Source organism: Meleagris gallopavo, chromosome 8 (genome assembly GCF_000146605.3).
Source record: "Meleagris gallopavo isolate NT-WF06-2002-E0010 breed Aviagen turkey brand Nicholas breeding stock chromosome 8, Turkey_5.1, whole genome shotgun sequence".
In the NCBI taxonomy this organism is placed as follows: Eukaryota; Metazoa; Chordata; class Aves; order Galliformes; family Phasianidae; genus Meleagris; species Meleagris gallopavo.
Window position 1 is genome coordinate 3,904,192 of NC_015018.2, and position 17,735 is coordinate 3,921,926.

The following is a 17,735-nucleotide window of genomic DNA, read 5'->3' on the forward strand; positions in this document are numbered from 1 at the left end:
TTTATGATGAGCTTGAGGTAGCTATTGATGCATAGAGCACAACTGGACAATGCAATGGAAAGTTACTGTTCCATGCTGCAACCATTCTGTATGACAAATATTTTCCAAAACTGAAACAGTAAGATTTAAAGAAAACATACTTGCTTGCTTTTAGCCTTTCTGAAATGTATTTGCCTTCTTTTAACTTTTTTTTTTAGCCTTTCAGCATTAATACACTCCTGACACACTGTGAGCAAGAAGATAGAGTAAGAGAAAAATCATCAGTTGTTTCCTTACACTATTAGCTCTAAAATTAAAGCTGGGCAGGCTCAGTGCAACATGCATCGACATTAATCTTGATGATCTAGAAAAGCTCTATTAAAGCTCAAAGCTTATGAGCTTACTATGTGCACAGCATCCTCTTCCAAAGAGAGCCAGAAGCAAACGAACAACCAAAAGTGATCTTACATTCATTTTCTTTGTTTCATTCACCAGCACACAAGAAAGGCCACTGCACGTTAACATTTGAATTCATGACTTTTTAAACGCTTCCGACACAGCAACAGGTTTTTGTTTCCTCTCCTGAGTACGCCTGTGAACAACCACAAACTGAGACAAACTGAGACAGCTGGAAAAAGCTGGGCTTTGATGGCTGCTCCTGAGCAGCAGAACATCTTCATGGAGCTCCCGGTCCTCTCTGGGGTAACATCTTGTCCCCATTAGAGGCCAGGCAGCATCACCAATCTCTTTAGTTTGTTATTGTTATCAATCTTTTATTACTTTTAAATTATCCTCAGAGCTTTCCCTGCAGATGATGGGAACAGAGGTCACCCACGCTGGCCCCTGTGGGACTGCCCAATTTTGTGGCATCCAGCTAAAGTATCGCATAGGTTTATTTAATGTCTGTATGTTATTTTTACTACCTCCCTTTTTAGAAAAAGAGAAATCAAGTATAGCCTCCACATGGCGAGAGGTGGGGAAAAGGAGCTGAAATCGGATGAAATTTATGCAAGTTCCCACCTTCTTTCCAGCAAAGGAATGTACCTCTCGGGTACATTACCTCTCATCACTTTTGCTTGGGAGGGGAATGATTCATCAGAGAACGTTCTGATCTGGGACAAATCTGCTGCGGTAATGACTTAATAACGATGGAATTACTTACAACGTCACTCTGACTCAGGCAACTTTCTTCTCTAGGATTCGGTGATGTTATGCTCCTATTTGCTATTGCTTTGCTGATATGAAATGTAGGCAGTTCTTCACTGCTATGACAGACATGAATTATTGGGATATCAGCCACTGCTTTGGTAAGGAGGATTTGTCATACTTTGGGATGGCAGCACTAACAGAATGATGTTTGTGAGACTGAGGTCAAAATTAAAGAGTGAACGTTTATGCTTTTCTTGCTACTCATTTAAACCACGCTTTACAGAAATCTACAGCTTTTGCTTCACTAGAAACTTGCATTTTGCCTGTAGAAATGCAAAAGTGCACTTAAAATGGACTTGGTTCTACAACCAGATGCTTCCACAGGGAGGTTTTTATTTGATGGGCATTTTCTGCAATAAGAGAAGCTTTGAATGACTCATAGCAAAGCTTCATTTACATGACGGCTGTGGGACTCTTTGCAAATGAATAACTCACAATGGGAATGAAACTAAAGCAATGCAACCCCTCTTGGTGATCACCCAACTTTGGCTGGAGCATACCACTTACAGATGGTTAAACAGCAAACAAAAAGAAATTGAAAGAACACAAATCAAACACTGCATTCACAAAAAAGTCAAAGATGAGGACAACAGTTTCACTGTATTTCTTATAAAGAAAACAAGCGCCATACCTTTTTAAAAATTCCATATACTCAGTATGCTTGATGAGGCCTGTCCTCATCATTATTGTTTGAAAACATTGCCGATCAATAGCCCAAAGTTTCACATTTACGAGAGCTAGGAAAAAAAAAAAACAAAGACAAGGGGAAAAATGTAATTAGCAAAATTTCAGAATTTGAAAATTTGTTGTGAAATGCAGAGGAAACTAATTACGTCATGAGAAAACATGAAAATGGGTACACACTTCAAAATAGTAATGTTAAACTCATCTGCCAGACAATGGACTAAGCATGCATTGAAGTGATTCAAAATATGCATCTAGCTAAATTTTATCTCTACTGTACGTGGGCTATGGGAAGATTGTCTAAAACTAATCGTGCCACTGAGATGGGGAGAAGTCAGGCTGAAAGCAGGCAATGGATTAGGGGCTGGGTTTATCAACTGGGATGCATCACTCTCGATGCGTGGCCAATGACAATGAGTGATTTGGGGACGTTTTTAGCACATTATCATGTTTGAGAGGCGGAACAAATCATTAAGGTTTCATTCTACTTTCAATGTACGTGACAAGAAGTTTGGATATAAGGAAGAAGATTTTTACAGTAAGGGTGGTGAGGCACAGTTAAAAGTTGCCCAGAGAGGTGGTGGATGCCCCATCCTTGGAGACACTCAGGGTCAGGCTGGACGGGGCTCTGAGCACCTGATGGAGCTGGGGGTGTCCCTGTTCACTGCAGGAAGGTGAACCAGATGGCCTTTAAAGGACCCTTCCAACTCAAACAAATTCTATAGAATTCTGTGATTCTATGACAAACTTCTCATTGACCTTGAGAGGTGTCCAGAGGTGTTATTACAGTTTTTGGAGCTTTCAAATATTTTTTTTTCAATTTTCATAGCCACATTTCTGATAAGTTTCAAGAACTCATTACTACACACCATATATTAAACCATATATTTCTGAAGTAAGAATCCCACTGCAAAACCAAATAAAAAAGGTTAACATTGCATTACGCTAAAAGAAAACAGTATCATGTGAACATAATGCACAGAAACCAAAATGGTCCAGATTTTCATCTTAGAAGCAGCTTAGACATTTGTATTAACTATAAACGCTTTCATACACAGACCTACTAATAAAGAGTTTCTCCTTAGAGGAACAGTTCAACAAAACTACTCTCAAGACCTCTGCAGTCTTATTTTCTTTCAGATAGTAATTGCAATAAATTCCATCTTCATATCTCATTTTACTACAGGGAAAAATAGTGAGAAAATAGTTTCAATAAAATATTTAGATATCTTCTCATGAATAAAATCTAATAAATTATTTTGCTTTTATTTTCTAGTCTTTCAGTTCACAAACAGTCTGGTTATTGAGGTTTTACCCATATCGACAGTCACAGGAAGTAAAATCTTACAAGCGCAAATCACAATTTTTCTTCACAAATTGCACTGCAGAACAAAGTGAATTTATCAGAAATTTCTTTTCGGAGCGTAATTTTCAAGACAGAAGTTCCTATTTGAGAAATGCTTTTTGTTTTAGAATTAAACAGATTGGAAAGTATGATTTACAGCTTTCAGTATGAAATCCTTCCGAAAAATACAGGTTTTCACTTTCCACTCTGAAAAGCGGAGGAGACACATAATACGAATGGGATCCCAATTTTTCTGTTTTTCTGCTCATACATAAAGTCATTAACTTGCTTTCAGACGAGCTCTAATAAAAGAGGAAGAAAAGAATTTTATTTAACAGAGTTGTGGAGGACACTGGAAAGGAAACTCTCCTGTTGTATTTGCTGATGAAGGCTGACATCAAGTCACCAGAAAGTGCACAGTCTCAGTAAATTTAGTGGGAGTAGGAAAACACAGGCTTGTAAAGGAACTCTTTCCATCAGATGTGAAGAAGTGCAGGTAATTTCAGCTAGCTGATCATTTCAGACTGCTTTTTATACAGTACAATGAAGGACTGTAGGTAAATAAGGTAACTTGGTTGGTAATGAATAGCAAAACCATGGATAATTCAATATTAAAAAAGGAATTTTTAAAAAGATTAGCAAATGTGGAAACAATGAGTGAAATACAGTTTACATTTTGGAATAAAAGATCCAACGGCATCACAGTGCCCTGCCACAAACACGTATTTTCCAACACATCTTAGCAGATCATCAAGTGCAGACATTCTGTGGGGAGAAATTAGAGGTTCCACCTGTACTGTTTTCATACAACCTTCACAGGAAAGGCTTAGCTGTTCAGCTGACACCACAAGTTGAGTGAGCTCCAAAGACAGCAATTATCTGACTTTACTGTTCTTTCTACTGCCTCTTGTAACTCTGAAAGACAGGGCATCCTTCCCATAAATAATCCTGCCTGATGCAGTTTCACCATGTATTTTAAGATTCATCACCGTATGCCAACAGCTGAAGAGCAGGAGTTTCCTCCCAGAATCAGCCCCAGCCAGCTGGCCCTCCACGGCTTTGTCTGGCTGGGGCCAAACTCCTGCTGGGCTCCGTTCACAGCTCCAGCACCACCCGAGGAACCTCACTGCCATGCTGGAGATCTGCCACTTACACTCATAGGAAGTGCAGTATCACTGCCTTAAATCTGACTGATAGCTAGCAGCTAACTCATCTTTCTATTTCACACGTGTAGTTGACGGCAATCTTACGGTGTATTTTCCTTTGCACAATGGGGTCAGCTGTAGCTGCAGAGATACCACCTATCTCCGCAATCCACGCAGGCACCGAGGAGCCAGATAAGCAGCCAACACTCCCTCATTCTCCTCTGATACAGATGCTACATAAGCACTATGTCGTTTCTGATATCAGTCCCACAAGACCAGAAAGCCACCACTGCGCGGCATGTGCCATGCACGCTCCTACTCGGCCTCTTAATACGGCCAGGTTAACAGTAAAGGTAATTTAGTACCTCTCGAGCAAAACAAGGATCCATTTATGTCCGCTGGAAATTGCTCTGTAAGACAAATGGCTGCAGCCCTGGCAGCCTGCATGGGAGCACAGGAGGAGAGGCTTTTAATGAGCCTACAAAAAGCCACAGCTCCCTGAAGTTACCCTCTGGCACCCCCAAGTTATGTATGTGTATACATGCAAGTAGATACATGCAACTACATCACTACTGGTGTAGCTACGCATGTTTACACACAGCCACTTTATATAAAGATAGCAGACACAGATGCACAGCAGCTCGCTAACCAGGGCCGTGCAGCTCAGGTGAAGGCACATGCAGACACTGCCCTTCTGTACTGCTCATTATACTCTCTGCTGATGCTTTTATTGTGCCTGATGGTAAATAATATTGCAATAATAGCTAATGACAGCAGAGATTTAGATGCCAATAAGACCCTTATGATCAGGTGCGGGTATCATCTCATTAGGCTTCAAATCCTCCATAAATGTGTTGGAGGGTGAGCGTGGAGCAGCACGAGCTCTGTGAGACTGGAAGATGTTAGCAACTTCAAACAGATACATTTATGAGTGCCCCAGAGATGAAAGCTATGTATGTGGGAAGTACACCATGAAGTCAATCCCAAAGCAAGCAACTGAGTCATAGAAGACACAGAGAGAAGTGATTTTCTCATCCATCCCTCTGCGTAAAGCACGTGTTAGAAACCTTTCTGGGAAGCATGATCTCAGGAGGAAAGCTTATCCTCTGACTGTAAGAACCAAAATCGTAAGGGAAAGTGGTAAATAACACACTGAAAACAGGTGTGTGTCCATCTAACTGTAATACGGGTTTCATAAGATCTCTCAATAAAATATTACACTGCAATCCAAAGAGCTAAAGGGAGTTACACTACAATTAAAGTTGATGGGCTCCTTTGCACTTTTTCATACTTCAGACGTTATAGCTGGGGTTTAGTTTTATTTCTATAATTCCACATAATGCAATCGTTGATCATCCCAGAAGCCACTAAATTTTGCCTGGCAATGACAAATGAAAAAGTAGTATGGGTGGTGCTCACAACCCAGGGTATACCGTAAGATACACACTGCGATAAATATGAAGGGGCAATAGGGATGCCCAGGACAAGGAGTTGAGTTCTTTGATTCCTAAATCCCACTTGTAAACGTGCAAAACCTGTCGTTTTCCATGATGCTGCTGATCAGAAATACCAATATGGTATCATCACCACATTTGTTAGAGCCATAGTTCTTCAGATGAGAACAGGACAGGGGAAAAAAACTTGATATCCAAGTTTGCATTTCCAGTGTTCGGCATGGCAAGACTTACTGTTTTAATGGAGATGCTGCAGTTGGTGAGAGCTGGGGCACGTCCTGACAGAGAAAGAAGTTTTCCTTTCCCATTCTTTTAACCCTGTGGACCCAGTGGGTGAAACTCAAGAGCTTGAGGCTCAGAGAGGAGCTGCTCCTTTTCTCCCTTCATTATACGCAAAGGAAGGGAAATAAGGGGGGACTGGAAAGTTTAATTGAAAACAATATTGACATCCTCAGCCGAAGCATATGCCGACTGTGCTGCAGGACCTGGAGTCCCTCATTGCCCAGCCCTGCAGGCAGAATTCACTGCCTCACTTCTGCTTTTAGGCTGTTTTATTCAAATCACTGTTTCTCTGCTCAGAAAACCCTCAGGCAAAGAACTGTGTCTCAGGGTCTTTCTGGCAGTGGGGGTAAGTAAAGTACCCATCCTAACTTGTGTTAGGTGTTGTGGGATTGCTAAGAAAATTAAGCTGCAGCAGAAATGGAGTCATTTCCAGTACTTGTGTCTCATAGTGTGTATCTTATAAAATAATGATGAAAAGCATGTGTACATTTAACTAAACAGAGGGAGCATATTGCATTATTCTACCCCTCCAGACACACCATGAATGATGCAGGAAGACCCAGCAGGCTCTGCTTCAGGATGTGGCACAGAGGGGATTTATTTAACAGCTGGAGCAACAACACTTTTCTCCTCTCTCAGACAATCGTGCTTCCAGATTCTGACAATGGTGGCATCAGTACAAGGAAGGGTTCAACCCAATACTCTCTGCTTTCTCAACAGATCCCCCTCACTGAGCCCCACGGTGCTACTTTGCCACTCCATGGTGCACGAACAAAGGTGTAGTTTTATACTGGGACAATGAAAGAAGCAACATTCAAGCAGAGACAGGGAAAAAACACATTAACGTTTCTTCCTCCAGCATGATTTATATCCACGTGCTCCTAAAATTGGATTTCAATAATAAAAAATGAAAACACATCCACAGAAGCAGAAGACAATACTTTTGCATCCTGTGGCCGGAGTTGGCACGCAGCTGCAACCTTCTCATGGTACGAGCACAGCTTTGTAGCAAACACAGCTACACAATTCAGCAGCGTGCTATGTGTGCAGTGAAGTTTGCATCTGCTCCATCCATGTCTTCTGGGCTGCCCATTTGGGAATGGCCTTTAAAGTACAGTGCCCATAAACGTGTGCTTTTACGAGTGCTTGAATTATCGGTATATTAGTGTTATTAGTGTGAGCTGGCAAATGTAGAGCTAGATTGCACCCTTACTTTGATCTTCCTTTTTTTTTTTTTCCTGCCATCTCCCTCTCTGAGCTTGACTATTCCAGTGTCAAAAATGCACATCCTGGATGTAACACAAAACCACAGTGCACTGAAGTTCCCAGGCTGTAGGTCTCACCTGGAGTACTGAGGGTAAATGCTGTTCATGGTGCTTCAGTACTTGAGCTTCTTTCAGGCCTCCAATAAAATCAATTCCTTATCTGGATTTGCACGATGTTTGACTAAATTAGCACCTCCCATTGCCGTGGGTCCTGCAGTGTAGGATGCACTGACCTGGAGGCAGAAGCACACAGCGATGGCTGTGGGATGCTCAGTTCCTAAGGTCCCCTTGCATGGCCAGGGCACTAATCTGGAGGCAGCCCTACTTTGTGTGCCCAGTGCACACTGAGCAGCAGGTGTTCTGATTTCAGAGCTGTGCAGGTCTCCTCCTTCCTGGTACCAACCTGTCTTATGAGGTTTTTGCTCTTGAAATTCCTTTAACTCCATCTTAAATGAAGGTCAATTGCAGGATCACAGCAGCTGAGGCACAAGAAAAGCCATCACTGACTACCAAGTGTGACAAAGCAGAGAGAGGCAGATATTCAACACTGTTTTCTCAGCCATGCTGGCTGGGATACAAAAAACCCAAGGTTTTTGCCATTCCTCCCCTTGGCACAAAATCCCTTCTCACTGCATTACACATATATACATCCAGAGGTAGACAAATGGGTAAGCATCAGAATGGTACTGCTTTTTAAAGAGCTGCATTTGGCTGCTGAACAAGCACTGCTGTCAGTGGATGCTGATGATGTATTAGTGAGGAAGAAACAAGCAGGAAGGAAATGACTTAATAAAAGTGTTCCAGAGTTTTGCTCTTGCTACAATAAACTATGAAGACCCAGGATATCCCGGGATCTGTGTATATTTTGCATAGGAATAAGCACTGGACGTTCTGCATAGAAATGCCTGGATAAGATCAAATATGACTATGACAATAAACCAATGGAAATGGTTACTAATAAAACCTAACAGATATAAAAAACAAAGCAAACAACGCCAAAAGTCAACCCCATCCTGGGGCTTCTCTGAGTTTAGAGAGGGCTCAGCAAGCTTTACAGAAAATGAAGCACATAGAAGTCTTTTTTCAAGGAAACAGAAGGAATACACGGAGTAGGTGAAGTCTCCCAGCAGGCTGCCAGAAAATCCTCCTGAATTATATTACGTGACGCACAGAGCAGCTCTCTGACAGACTGTCTCCCTCTACCTAACTCTGCCTGTTTCTAGCTGCCTGCATCTTGGTTGCTCTTGTTTCCTCCATAATGAAGCCGCCCCTCGTGTTTACCTTACAGTAACATCAACTATGAAGGCACCTGGGGAAAGCAAAGTTGTCCCAAATGAAACACTGCAGGGAAGCTGTAATTTCCATCAAGTCGTTTCTACAACCACAACTTCCGCTCACCTTTAATTAGGAGCTAACATAAAGAATAACACCGTTGATATTTAATTAAGCACAACTAAGACAATTCACCACAGCTTTTATTGTGATTCTGTATTTTGTGCTGGGAAACGCAGACCAACTCCTCCTCCCACTGAGCACTGCTGTGACAACAAAACGGTCCATTTAAACCAGAAATAAAAAGGGATCTGTTCACCTCATTGCCCAGTTTACTACGGTTCTCTCACAAGAGCAAGCTGCACGATCCAGCCTTCAGCCCTGCCACCTTCACCAGCTGCTTCCAAGGAAACGACCCCACATCTCCTACCAGATGATTTGACCTCATCCCATCCACGGTGGTTTGTTCAGTAAGCCCCAGAGTGTTTGCCTGAGGGTATATATCGATATTCGATTGTACCCAATTCCAAAGCCCTCCCAGATATCTCAGTCCTCCTTCAGGGACACGAAACTTAATGAGACAAGCATTAATTAGGCTTTTTGAAAGGCTTTCATTGTATTGCTTTTTTTTTTCCTTTGAATTTCAAAGCACATCCCCATAATTTGTATTACAAAAAATGGTAATTAGATGCCATTTGCTGTCTTTAAGCTAAACGTTATTTTACATAACCTTTACTGTGTCATTTTATTCATCCCTTCTGTATAAATATAGTTCCACTCTTTTTACAGTTCTACGACACAGACATTTCTCTAGGTTTTTAATTAAACTCACCTTCCTCAACAAAGAGCTCGCCAACTTCTTCAGAAACTGCATTTATTGCAGTACTGAACATCCATATAAAAGATGAAAGCTGAAGGCGATCCTTACAGTAGTTCAGAAAGAATGATTTGAAAGGCACAAAATAAACTTTGAGTACTACTCTAAGTTTGATGGCAGCTGATATCTGTTGGGTGAGCTAATGAAAAACCATCGTGGGTCAAAAGCTTAAATTTTAGTTGCTCAAACATCTGATTTAATACAACAAATACTGATAACTGCGTATTGCATTTGAGGTCCTGAAGAGGGGTTGAAACAAAATGAAACAATATTTTTGAAAGAGGAGAAAAATGGGGACGAGATCAGCTTGAGATGCATCAAGTCGCTGGCATGCCAAGATCCACAAAGAGGAACCTGTGCCTAAGAGGAGCGAGCTCAGTAACATACTTGGATTTAGAAGAGATCTACAGATCAGTTCTTGCTCATCGCCTACAGGGCTCTCAACCACAGGGAAGTTTAATATACCCCATTAGAAGAGGCATTTTAATATTGCCCTAATTTGAAAGAGAAACTGATAAACGAAGCAGCAAGGTTGGGGCACTGTTAAAAAGCAAGTGGAAAAAAAATAGCAGTAAACTGATGAGACATCTTGGAGAGAATGCCCAGTGTAGAAACCAGCGTCCTGCTAAACGGGTGGGGGCTGTATCTGGAAAGGAGGAATTACTCTGCTGGTGGCAAACATGGGGCGTGGAAGACATGCACACAGCTTATGTTACTAGGGTAGAAAAGGCCCTCAAGAAAGGGAAAATCTCAGGCTTCAGTGTCTGTAGCTCTTGGTTAATTGTAAATATAGACAAGAGCCTTTGAGTAGTCTATAATGACCATGTAAGTATGTCCTGCAGGCTTCACTTGTTCCATTTCTTAAAAGTCTACAGGCTGGACAAATGTACCTTTGATTGTACTTCTGCTGAAAGAGACTTTCAAACCAAGTAGCTGAAGAAGAGGCACGTTTTGGTGTTCAGCCTGAAAACCTTGAGAAGTGGCTTGGCAAGTTGGTTAAAGTGTACATAACACGAGCATGGAGGTGGGAACCAACAGGGCAAAACTCGGGGTTAATTTTTAAGACAATCTGCACAAGGTTAGAACTAGTTTCATTATTCAGAGCTAAAAGAATAAATAAGAGATGAAAGCACTCCACATTCTAAGGAGGATATGTACGCATGGAAATTGTAATGGAGCTGAGTATTTTTAAAACGATGGAAAAACAAACAGAGGATTTTATTTTCTGTTTGAAAGAATAAGGATACGTGGCTATCAGAAAAGGTCTCCTTGTGAAAATAAGAAAAAGGAGCACACATGCAGTGCCTTTTCTAAAAGGAAAGCTGAAGCACTTTGTAAGTAACTGTATTCATGAAAGCTATAAAGTGCACAACATCTTTGGAAAAGAAGAAGTGAATATTGCTACTGCTGCTCGAAGGAAGCTTTGCCAGGACTTCAGATCTCCTGCACGCAGTTTCTCAGGCTGACAAACCCATGTTTCCACTCCCCACATCTGCATGAGCTCTTTCACTGCATCCAAGGTAGTGCTAAACCCAAACCAGGAGAGTTCAACTCATCTACTTGCAGAGAGGATCTCGAGACAGAGATCTTCCTATAGGAGAACATAGCTGGGGACACAAAGCTCTACCAAGACATTCTCCACTTTTAAAGGAAGAGCTGCTCACATACAGAAAAATCAATTGCACCTCCTAAAAACATCAAACCATCTTACAGCCCTTTTTGTCCAGCTCCAGGTGCTGTTTGCCTGTCTAGCTCCAAAAGGTAGCTTGTACTGCCAACTTCCCATAGAGCTTAGTCAAGCAGACAGATCAGCATGGAGCTATGCAGAAGCCCATTTACACAGCAGGACACTTGCACTTACAATTCTGCACCGTGGGACGCTTTAATTCATGAATAACAACATCAGAGATGAGAGAAGTGTCATATATGACTTTGCTATGTATAACTAATTGACTGGTTGCATCTTTCTGGCAGGACAATTTTATTGATTGAGAAGCCTAATTAAAGCGGCAGAAGTTAGCTCTGAAATTAGAGTATAAAATAGACTGAGTTTTTTTCCTTGATGTAACAAGTATCAAAATATTCCCATGCTACCTTTCTCACCCTGCTATGCATAAAACCCCTTGCATGCAAAATTTGCTGCAGGAACTAATGGGATCCCCAGGGCCTCATTTGGGTTTCCTGCCTCCTCCCTCCTAGTACAGCTGCCCCTGGGATGCATTGTGCCATTCAGATCTGCAGAGCTGTGCGTGTGGCCAGTGTGTCTAGAAGTGCAAGAAAAACTGCTGAGCAAAAGGACACACACAAACAAAAGATGAGTTTGGGGGCTGCTGCACAACATTAAGCAAAGCCATGAAATTCACATTCTGTGAATGGTGAAGAAGTAGTGACAGCTGAGCCCAGGGCAGTACAGCATGGGAACATCCACCTCTCTGAGATCAGGCATGCTCCTGACCAACAGAGGCAGAGCTAAGGCACAAACTTTTCCACATTCCGACTAAAATAGACCTAAGTTTCTAACCACCAGTCTCACCGACTTCAGGCATCACAAACGGCCAGCTACACACCCACGTACAGCATCACAAGTGAAGATTTCTGTCACCTCTCACCACTTGCAGCCGTGTACTCCCAGCAAAACACTGCCTATACTTCTGAAGTGTAGCATAGTACAAATTGCTGCTATCTGTAAATAAGGCCTTGAGATATGAGTTTGAGTCACAATGTTTTGAGAAGGCCAGAAAAGCTAAATCACACCTCTGGCAGCACGCTAGGAATATCAAGCATCTGGAAACCTCAGCAAGATGGAAACTGCTCATCACACCGAATAAAACAGAGTTTGCAAGCTGAACTTTAAACAAAGCTTAAAATACATTTTTAAAACCTCCCCCTATTTCCCAACAGCAACGTTTCCAACAGGATGGTGAAATAATCCATCCCAGACCAGCGCCCTGCCAATCAGATAATGCCAATCAGAGGTCTGAGGGCTTGCAGCAGCCCCAAAGGCTCAAGCTATTTCTCTCCTGAGCATTAGCAAATTCCCACAAGCACACTTTTTAGAGGCTTGGCTCATCAGCTATCCCTCGGATCCATTTGCTTTGTATTCTCTTTTTAAGATGGTGTCTTACAGATGTCATGGTATTACCAATGAGAGCCTGAAATCTTTCCTTCTATTTGCTCATCGCCTATCACTACCTAAAAACGTCATCCCAGCACCATTTCTTCCCTTTCATTACCTCTTTTCCACCTGTGCATGCTCTCCCCCAAGACCCAGAACCTTCCCTATTTCAGAGATACCATCTCCCACAGTCCTCCAACCCACGGGGCAAGCTGCAGAAGGTGCCTGCAAAAAGAGCCTTACTTTGTTAGGACAGCAATATTTATATTATTTCTTCCTACCAAAGATCCGTCACTGTCCCACTGTGCGCCCACAGAGCAGCAGCTCCTGATGTTTTAGCTATGCCTAAACAGCATCTGTTGAAGTAGCTCAAAACTCAAATGAGTCTCCATCCAAGCCAGAGAAGGTATCTGGGACAGCAGGATTTATCTGAGATACCTCCATGGGAGAGGGCAGAAGACCCCAGGAGGACAGTGTGACATGACACCAACAGATACAAAAGGGTGCTGGCTGTGTTGTTATAAAGCAGCTGAATGATGTGACAAGATAATAGTGCTCTAAATCTTCAGAGCTTTAAGCTGTGACTCAAACACTCATCTCCTCTTCCTTTACATCTTCTTCTCTGTGCTTCCACTCACTACAGCTTCGTTCTCCTGCTCATTAATTCTGACACGTTCAAGCTGTTGAGTGCCAAGCCATGAAAAGAGCACACTAACTACAGCATTTGGCTGGGAAATGCACAGCAGTGCTACGAGCTAATGCAATCTATTGGTAATCTCCATTCCCACAGAGTAGTAACACAGTCAACCAGAGCTGTGTGGGAACTTTGCTTCTTTCAAAGAAAAGGGATTGTGCTTTGACAGATGTCTAAATCAGATCAGTCCACCTCTATGTTTTTTCCCTAGATTTTAGTTAATAGATGATAACAGGGGAATGGCCATATAGCTTACTCCAGTCCTTATCTTTACACCAGGGATGTGCAGGCACGATATAGATAATGCAGGACTCCTGGGGCTGTCAGCCTCCTCTCCTTGTTGTTTTACTGTGGAAAAGCACCAAGGGCTGTGATCAGCTAAACTAGGAAGAATGTTCTGTGGTGCCAAAGCTTTATTTTTTTTTTTTCTGCTCAAGCTTTTAAAGCCTCCATTAACTCAGCAGCAAACATTGGCACAAGCTGCTGCAGTGCCAATAAGAAGTAGAAGAGTGGCCTCACATCTGTGGGAAAGGCAATAAAAACATCCCAACCTCTGGTTAGCAGGTCCCATATGACCAGCTTTGGCTCTAAGGAGTGGAAAACTGGCTAAGTAGCAGCAGCCATTGCAAGGAGTCAGAAGCAAAACGGGGAGCATGTTTTGCTGCAAGCTGAATGAGGCTGCTTCTCCTAATAAGAGGCAGAGCAGCCTCTTGCTCAAGTTGCTTCAGTACCTGTCTGCTTTGCTGGCATGTTTACTTTAACAAGTTTTAACAAGCAGTCACATTTAGGAGTCAGTGTTATATTTTATTCGGTGCCAAATTTAATATTCTGGGATATAGTTCTTAAACGAATTGGTGCCTCCTCAATAAACACCTGTCCCAGCAGAGATGGCAGGCTCTGGGCTCACCTTTCCTTCAGAAGGATTACAGCCCAGCCCTGAGCCTGCACACCTGTATTCCCCAAAATACCCTGTATTAAAACAGGACCATAGCACCTGATGCCTGTTAGTGAGATTAAAAGTGTCTTTCCAGGAGATTACTTCCTGCCCACAGTCAGACATACAGGCAAGCATGCAGACAAAGTCATCGCATCTTACTGCTGCTCCTAATAGCATGTCAGATTGATCACCCACCCCACAGTTCCCCTCTGCTCTGGGGCTGCAGCACGAGCCATGGGCATGCATCACTCAATAGCAGCCCTGCTCCTACGTAGCCAGAGCCATGGAAATGGCCAGCAGCCAAGGGTTGGCCTGCTTGCCTTACTTATTCAGGCTCAAGATAAAGGGGCATCCAGTAAAACTCTCCTGCTGATGTGCAGAAGAAATATCTCACCATTACAGATCACTTCAGAGATCACTCTGGAGAAGAGCACAGCCAACTGAAAGCCAGTGCTTGTATCAGGGCATCCCAGCTGTACTGAAGCATTTCGGCGTTCAGAAACCATGCTAAGAGAATATTCCAGAGTATTTTTTCTTCCAATGAAGACACTAATTACGTTACAATTCTCCCATTCCCAGCCAGCCGCCATTTGTAGTTGTTCCCTATGCCTCTGGGAGGTAATGTCGAGTCAAGAGAATTGAGGATAAGGAGCACTGCAGGCTACCACAGTCTAAAACGTGTGCAAAATCTGTTTTTCTGTGAATGACACCTGCTGGGACATACTGACCTGCCTGCAGGAGCTGTGCTTCATGTGTGTTCACCACCCATACATCCCCCCACCCACAATTTAGGGAATTGCAACACATTAACTGCCTAGAATTTTGCTTCTGCAAAATGCTGAGTGCATTGGAGACAATCCAGAGAAGTATATAAGCAGATACATATTAAGAGAATGAGAATTGAGACCTCCAGCCCCAGCAGTGCTATTTCTGTGCTTACAGCTCACCACCATTCCACTGATTGAATTAGCTTGGTCTAATCCCACCACTGAAATTACTGTGAATTGACTGAGTTAGGCACCTTAAATAAGAAAGAAATTGTTTTCGGTAAGTATGCAGAACCTGCAATGAGGACAGAAATAGGAATGAGACAAGACAGTGAGAGTTCCATTCCCCTGCTCTTCTCCAGGTGGGGGAAGAAGCACAGGAATTGTTGGCCACTGTGATTTTGGTCAGGGAAAAGGGAATCCTTTCTGTTTACCTCCACCTACTTGAATTTCTATGAAGTGTGCCTTTTTGTGTTCTTCTGAGATGAAGCTGCAGGCTTATTAAACACGTTTATACAACTCTATTCAGAGAGAGATCTGGAACCAGCTTACTTTAACAGGAAAGAGCTGAAGGCATTTACAGACACGTACAGAGGGCTGAGCGCTTTAAGCAGTTGAGTTTTATTTCCAACCTTTATGCTTCCACAATCTTAGTTTAAAGCACTGTACAAGAAATGGAAGCAACACGTGCCCAATGCACCCTCAGTAATGTCTATGCCAAACTGAAGCCAAACACTCTCCCCAAGCCTCACAGCATGCCAGATTTCTGCAATTACACTGTTCCAAAGCTATAAAAAGTAGCTCTTGAGAAAACATTGCTTGTGTGGTCCTTTTGTAGCCACCACTCTCTGAACTTCCCACCAGATTTGCTTGCCAGGGATCAGGAACAGTGACCATTAGCTGATGATGCTCCAAAAACAGAATTCCATTGGTTAGTTTTCCAAGGCAAAGAACAAAGGAAGCTTACAGGACTGGAAAACCATTCCACTCAAAGCCTGCATCCCTAGCAATGGGGACTCAACAGCCTAAAAGAAGGACAGTAGTGACATCCAAGTATAAGAGACCTCAGAAAGAGCGCTATTAAAAACGTACAAAAATAGGTAGCAGAACTAAGGCCAACTACAGACACTTTGTGTAAGCATTTGAAAATCCCTAAGTTAAGACACATGAATCACAACGCCCTATTTTAAACTTAAGGTATTTGGCGTCTCAGAAGCTTGTTGGGAAACACTTGGTAATAGAGGACAAAACCCCATGGAAACAGCAGTGCCAGCCACTGGAGGACTTGAGCCATTCTTCTTTGAGCAAGGTATCCCAGAACTGTTTCAGTAACATCAAAGTCTCCCCCTTGAAGCAGAGCTTCAACTTGGTAAAAGAACACCCCCTGGGCCAGACCCAAAGGTCTGCTTGCTGCAGTGCCACAGAATAATCGCATTCAGTAACCCTGAGAAGGTGAAAAATCAAAACCATCACTACAACATGCTTCACTTCCAAAGAAAAGTTACCTAGAAAAGAGACTAGAATGAGACATTCAAAAAGGAAAAGGAAAAGAAAAATTCAAGGCAGCGTAAGAACTGCCTCACTGCACCTATGAGAGTTTTGGGGGAAATACATATTAGCTGTACCCTACAGGACTTTAAATAAAGCAGTAAGTGCTATAACGGGCAAACGACAAAGTGCAAAAAGATAGCAGAAGTAAAACATAACCTTTAAAAATGGTGATTGCACACTCAAATGGGGGAAAGAAGAAAAGCAGGAATGTCACAAGAACAGTGTCAGCTATACCAGGCTGCTAAACAGCCAGAACTCTCCAGCAAAAGATGCACAAAAACCAACTCACAAGCACAAACAGGGAAAATAATTATGTGACAGTCATTCGGATAGCTTGCAGAGTTCTATGGGTTTCACATGATTAAGTGCCTAATCTACAGAAGAACCTCTAGTACTTTAACAAGAGAAAGGATAAAAACCCATGAAATCCCATGAAGCTTGAGTCACTCTCTACAACTGCACAAGAACAAACTGCTTGCACATGCTGAGGAATAGATACTCATTTGTATTTAAAAGCACAAAGTTCTGCAGGCTTACATTGTCTTTCCCTGCTCCCCTGAAGTCGCAACTGGAAAACACCCTTTGGAAATGCTGTATTTAATTTGTATGATCAGGTACTGCACTGAGTTATGGGAGTCTGTCACTGTGCCTTACATTGCTAAATCAAAGCTTGGAGAAATCAGCCTGCAAATTTCACCACTGGCACATCTTATATGCATGTTTGGATCACTAAGAATACATGCAGCTGACCCATAGCAGTCCTCTCAGTGTGAAACTAAGAGCTTCTGCACGCCTGCTGCTGGCTTTGCCCACTGCCATGCACTGGAAATCAAAGTGATGAGTGGCACCAAAGCAAACAACCCAGCCCATGATCTGCAGCAATATCAGTCTTCCTCCAGGCAGAAATCATGGAATCTTTTCATTTGGAAGAGACTTTGAAGGCCATCTGGTTCAACTCCCCTGCAGTGAACAGGGACACCCACAGCTCCATCAGGAGCTCAGAGCCTCAGCCAGCCTGACTTTTGGTGTCTCCAGGGACAGGGCATCCATAACACCTCTGGGCAACCGGTTCCTCATCACCCCTTCCATAAAAAACTTCTCCTTCATATCCAATCTAAATCTACCCTCTGCTAGTTTGAAACCATTTCTCCCTTGTCCT

At 42.7% G+C, this 17,735-nt stretch overlaps 1 protein-coding gene across 1 annotated transcript in view; it reads right to left on the reverse strand.

Annotated features, from left to right (window-relative positions):
* Positions 1-17,735, reverse strand: part of PRKG1 (protein kinase cGMP-dependent 1) — a 346,287-nt gene that overhangs the window by 177,531 nt on the left and 151,021 nt on the right. Inside the window, 1 exon segment of the mRNA XM_019618026.1 lies at positions 1,820-1,925. Within this exon segment, the coding sequence (XP_019473571.1) occupies positions 1,820-1,925 (106 nt within the window).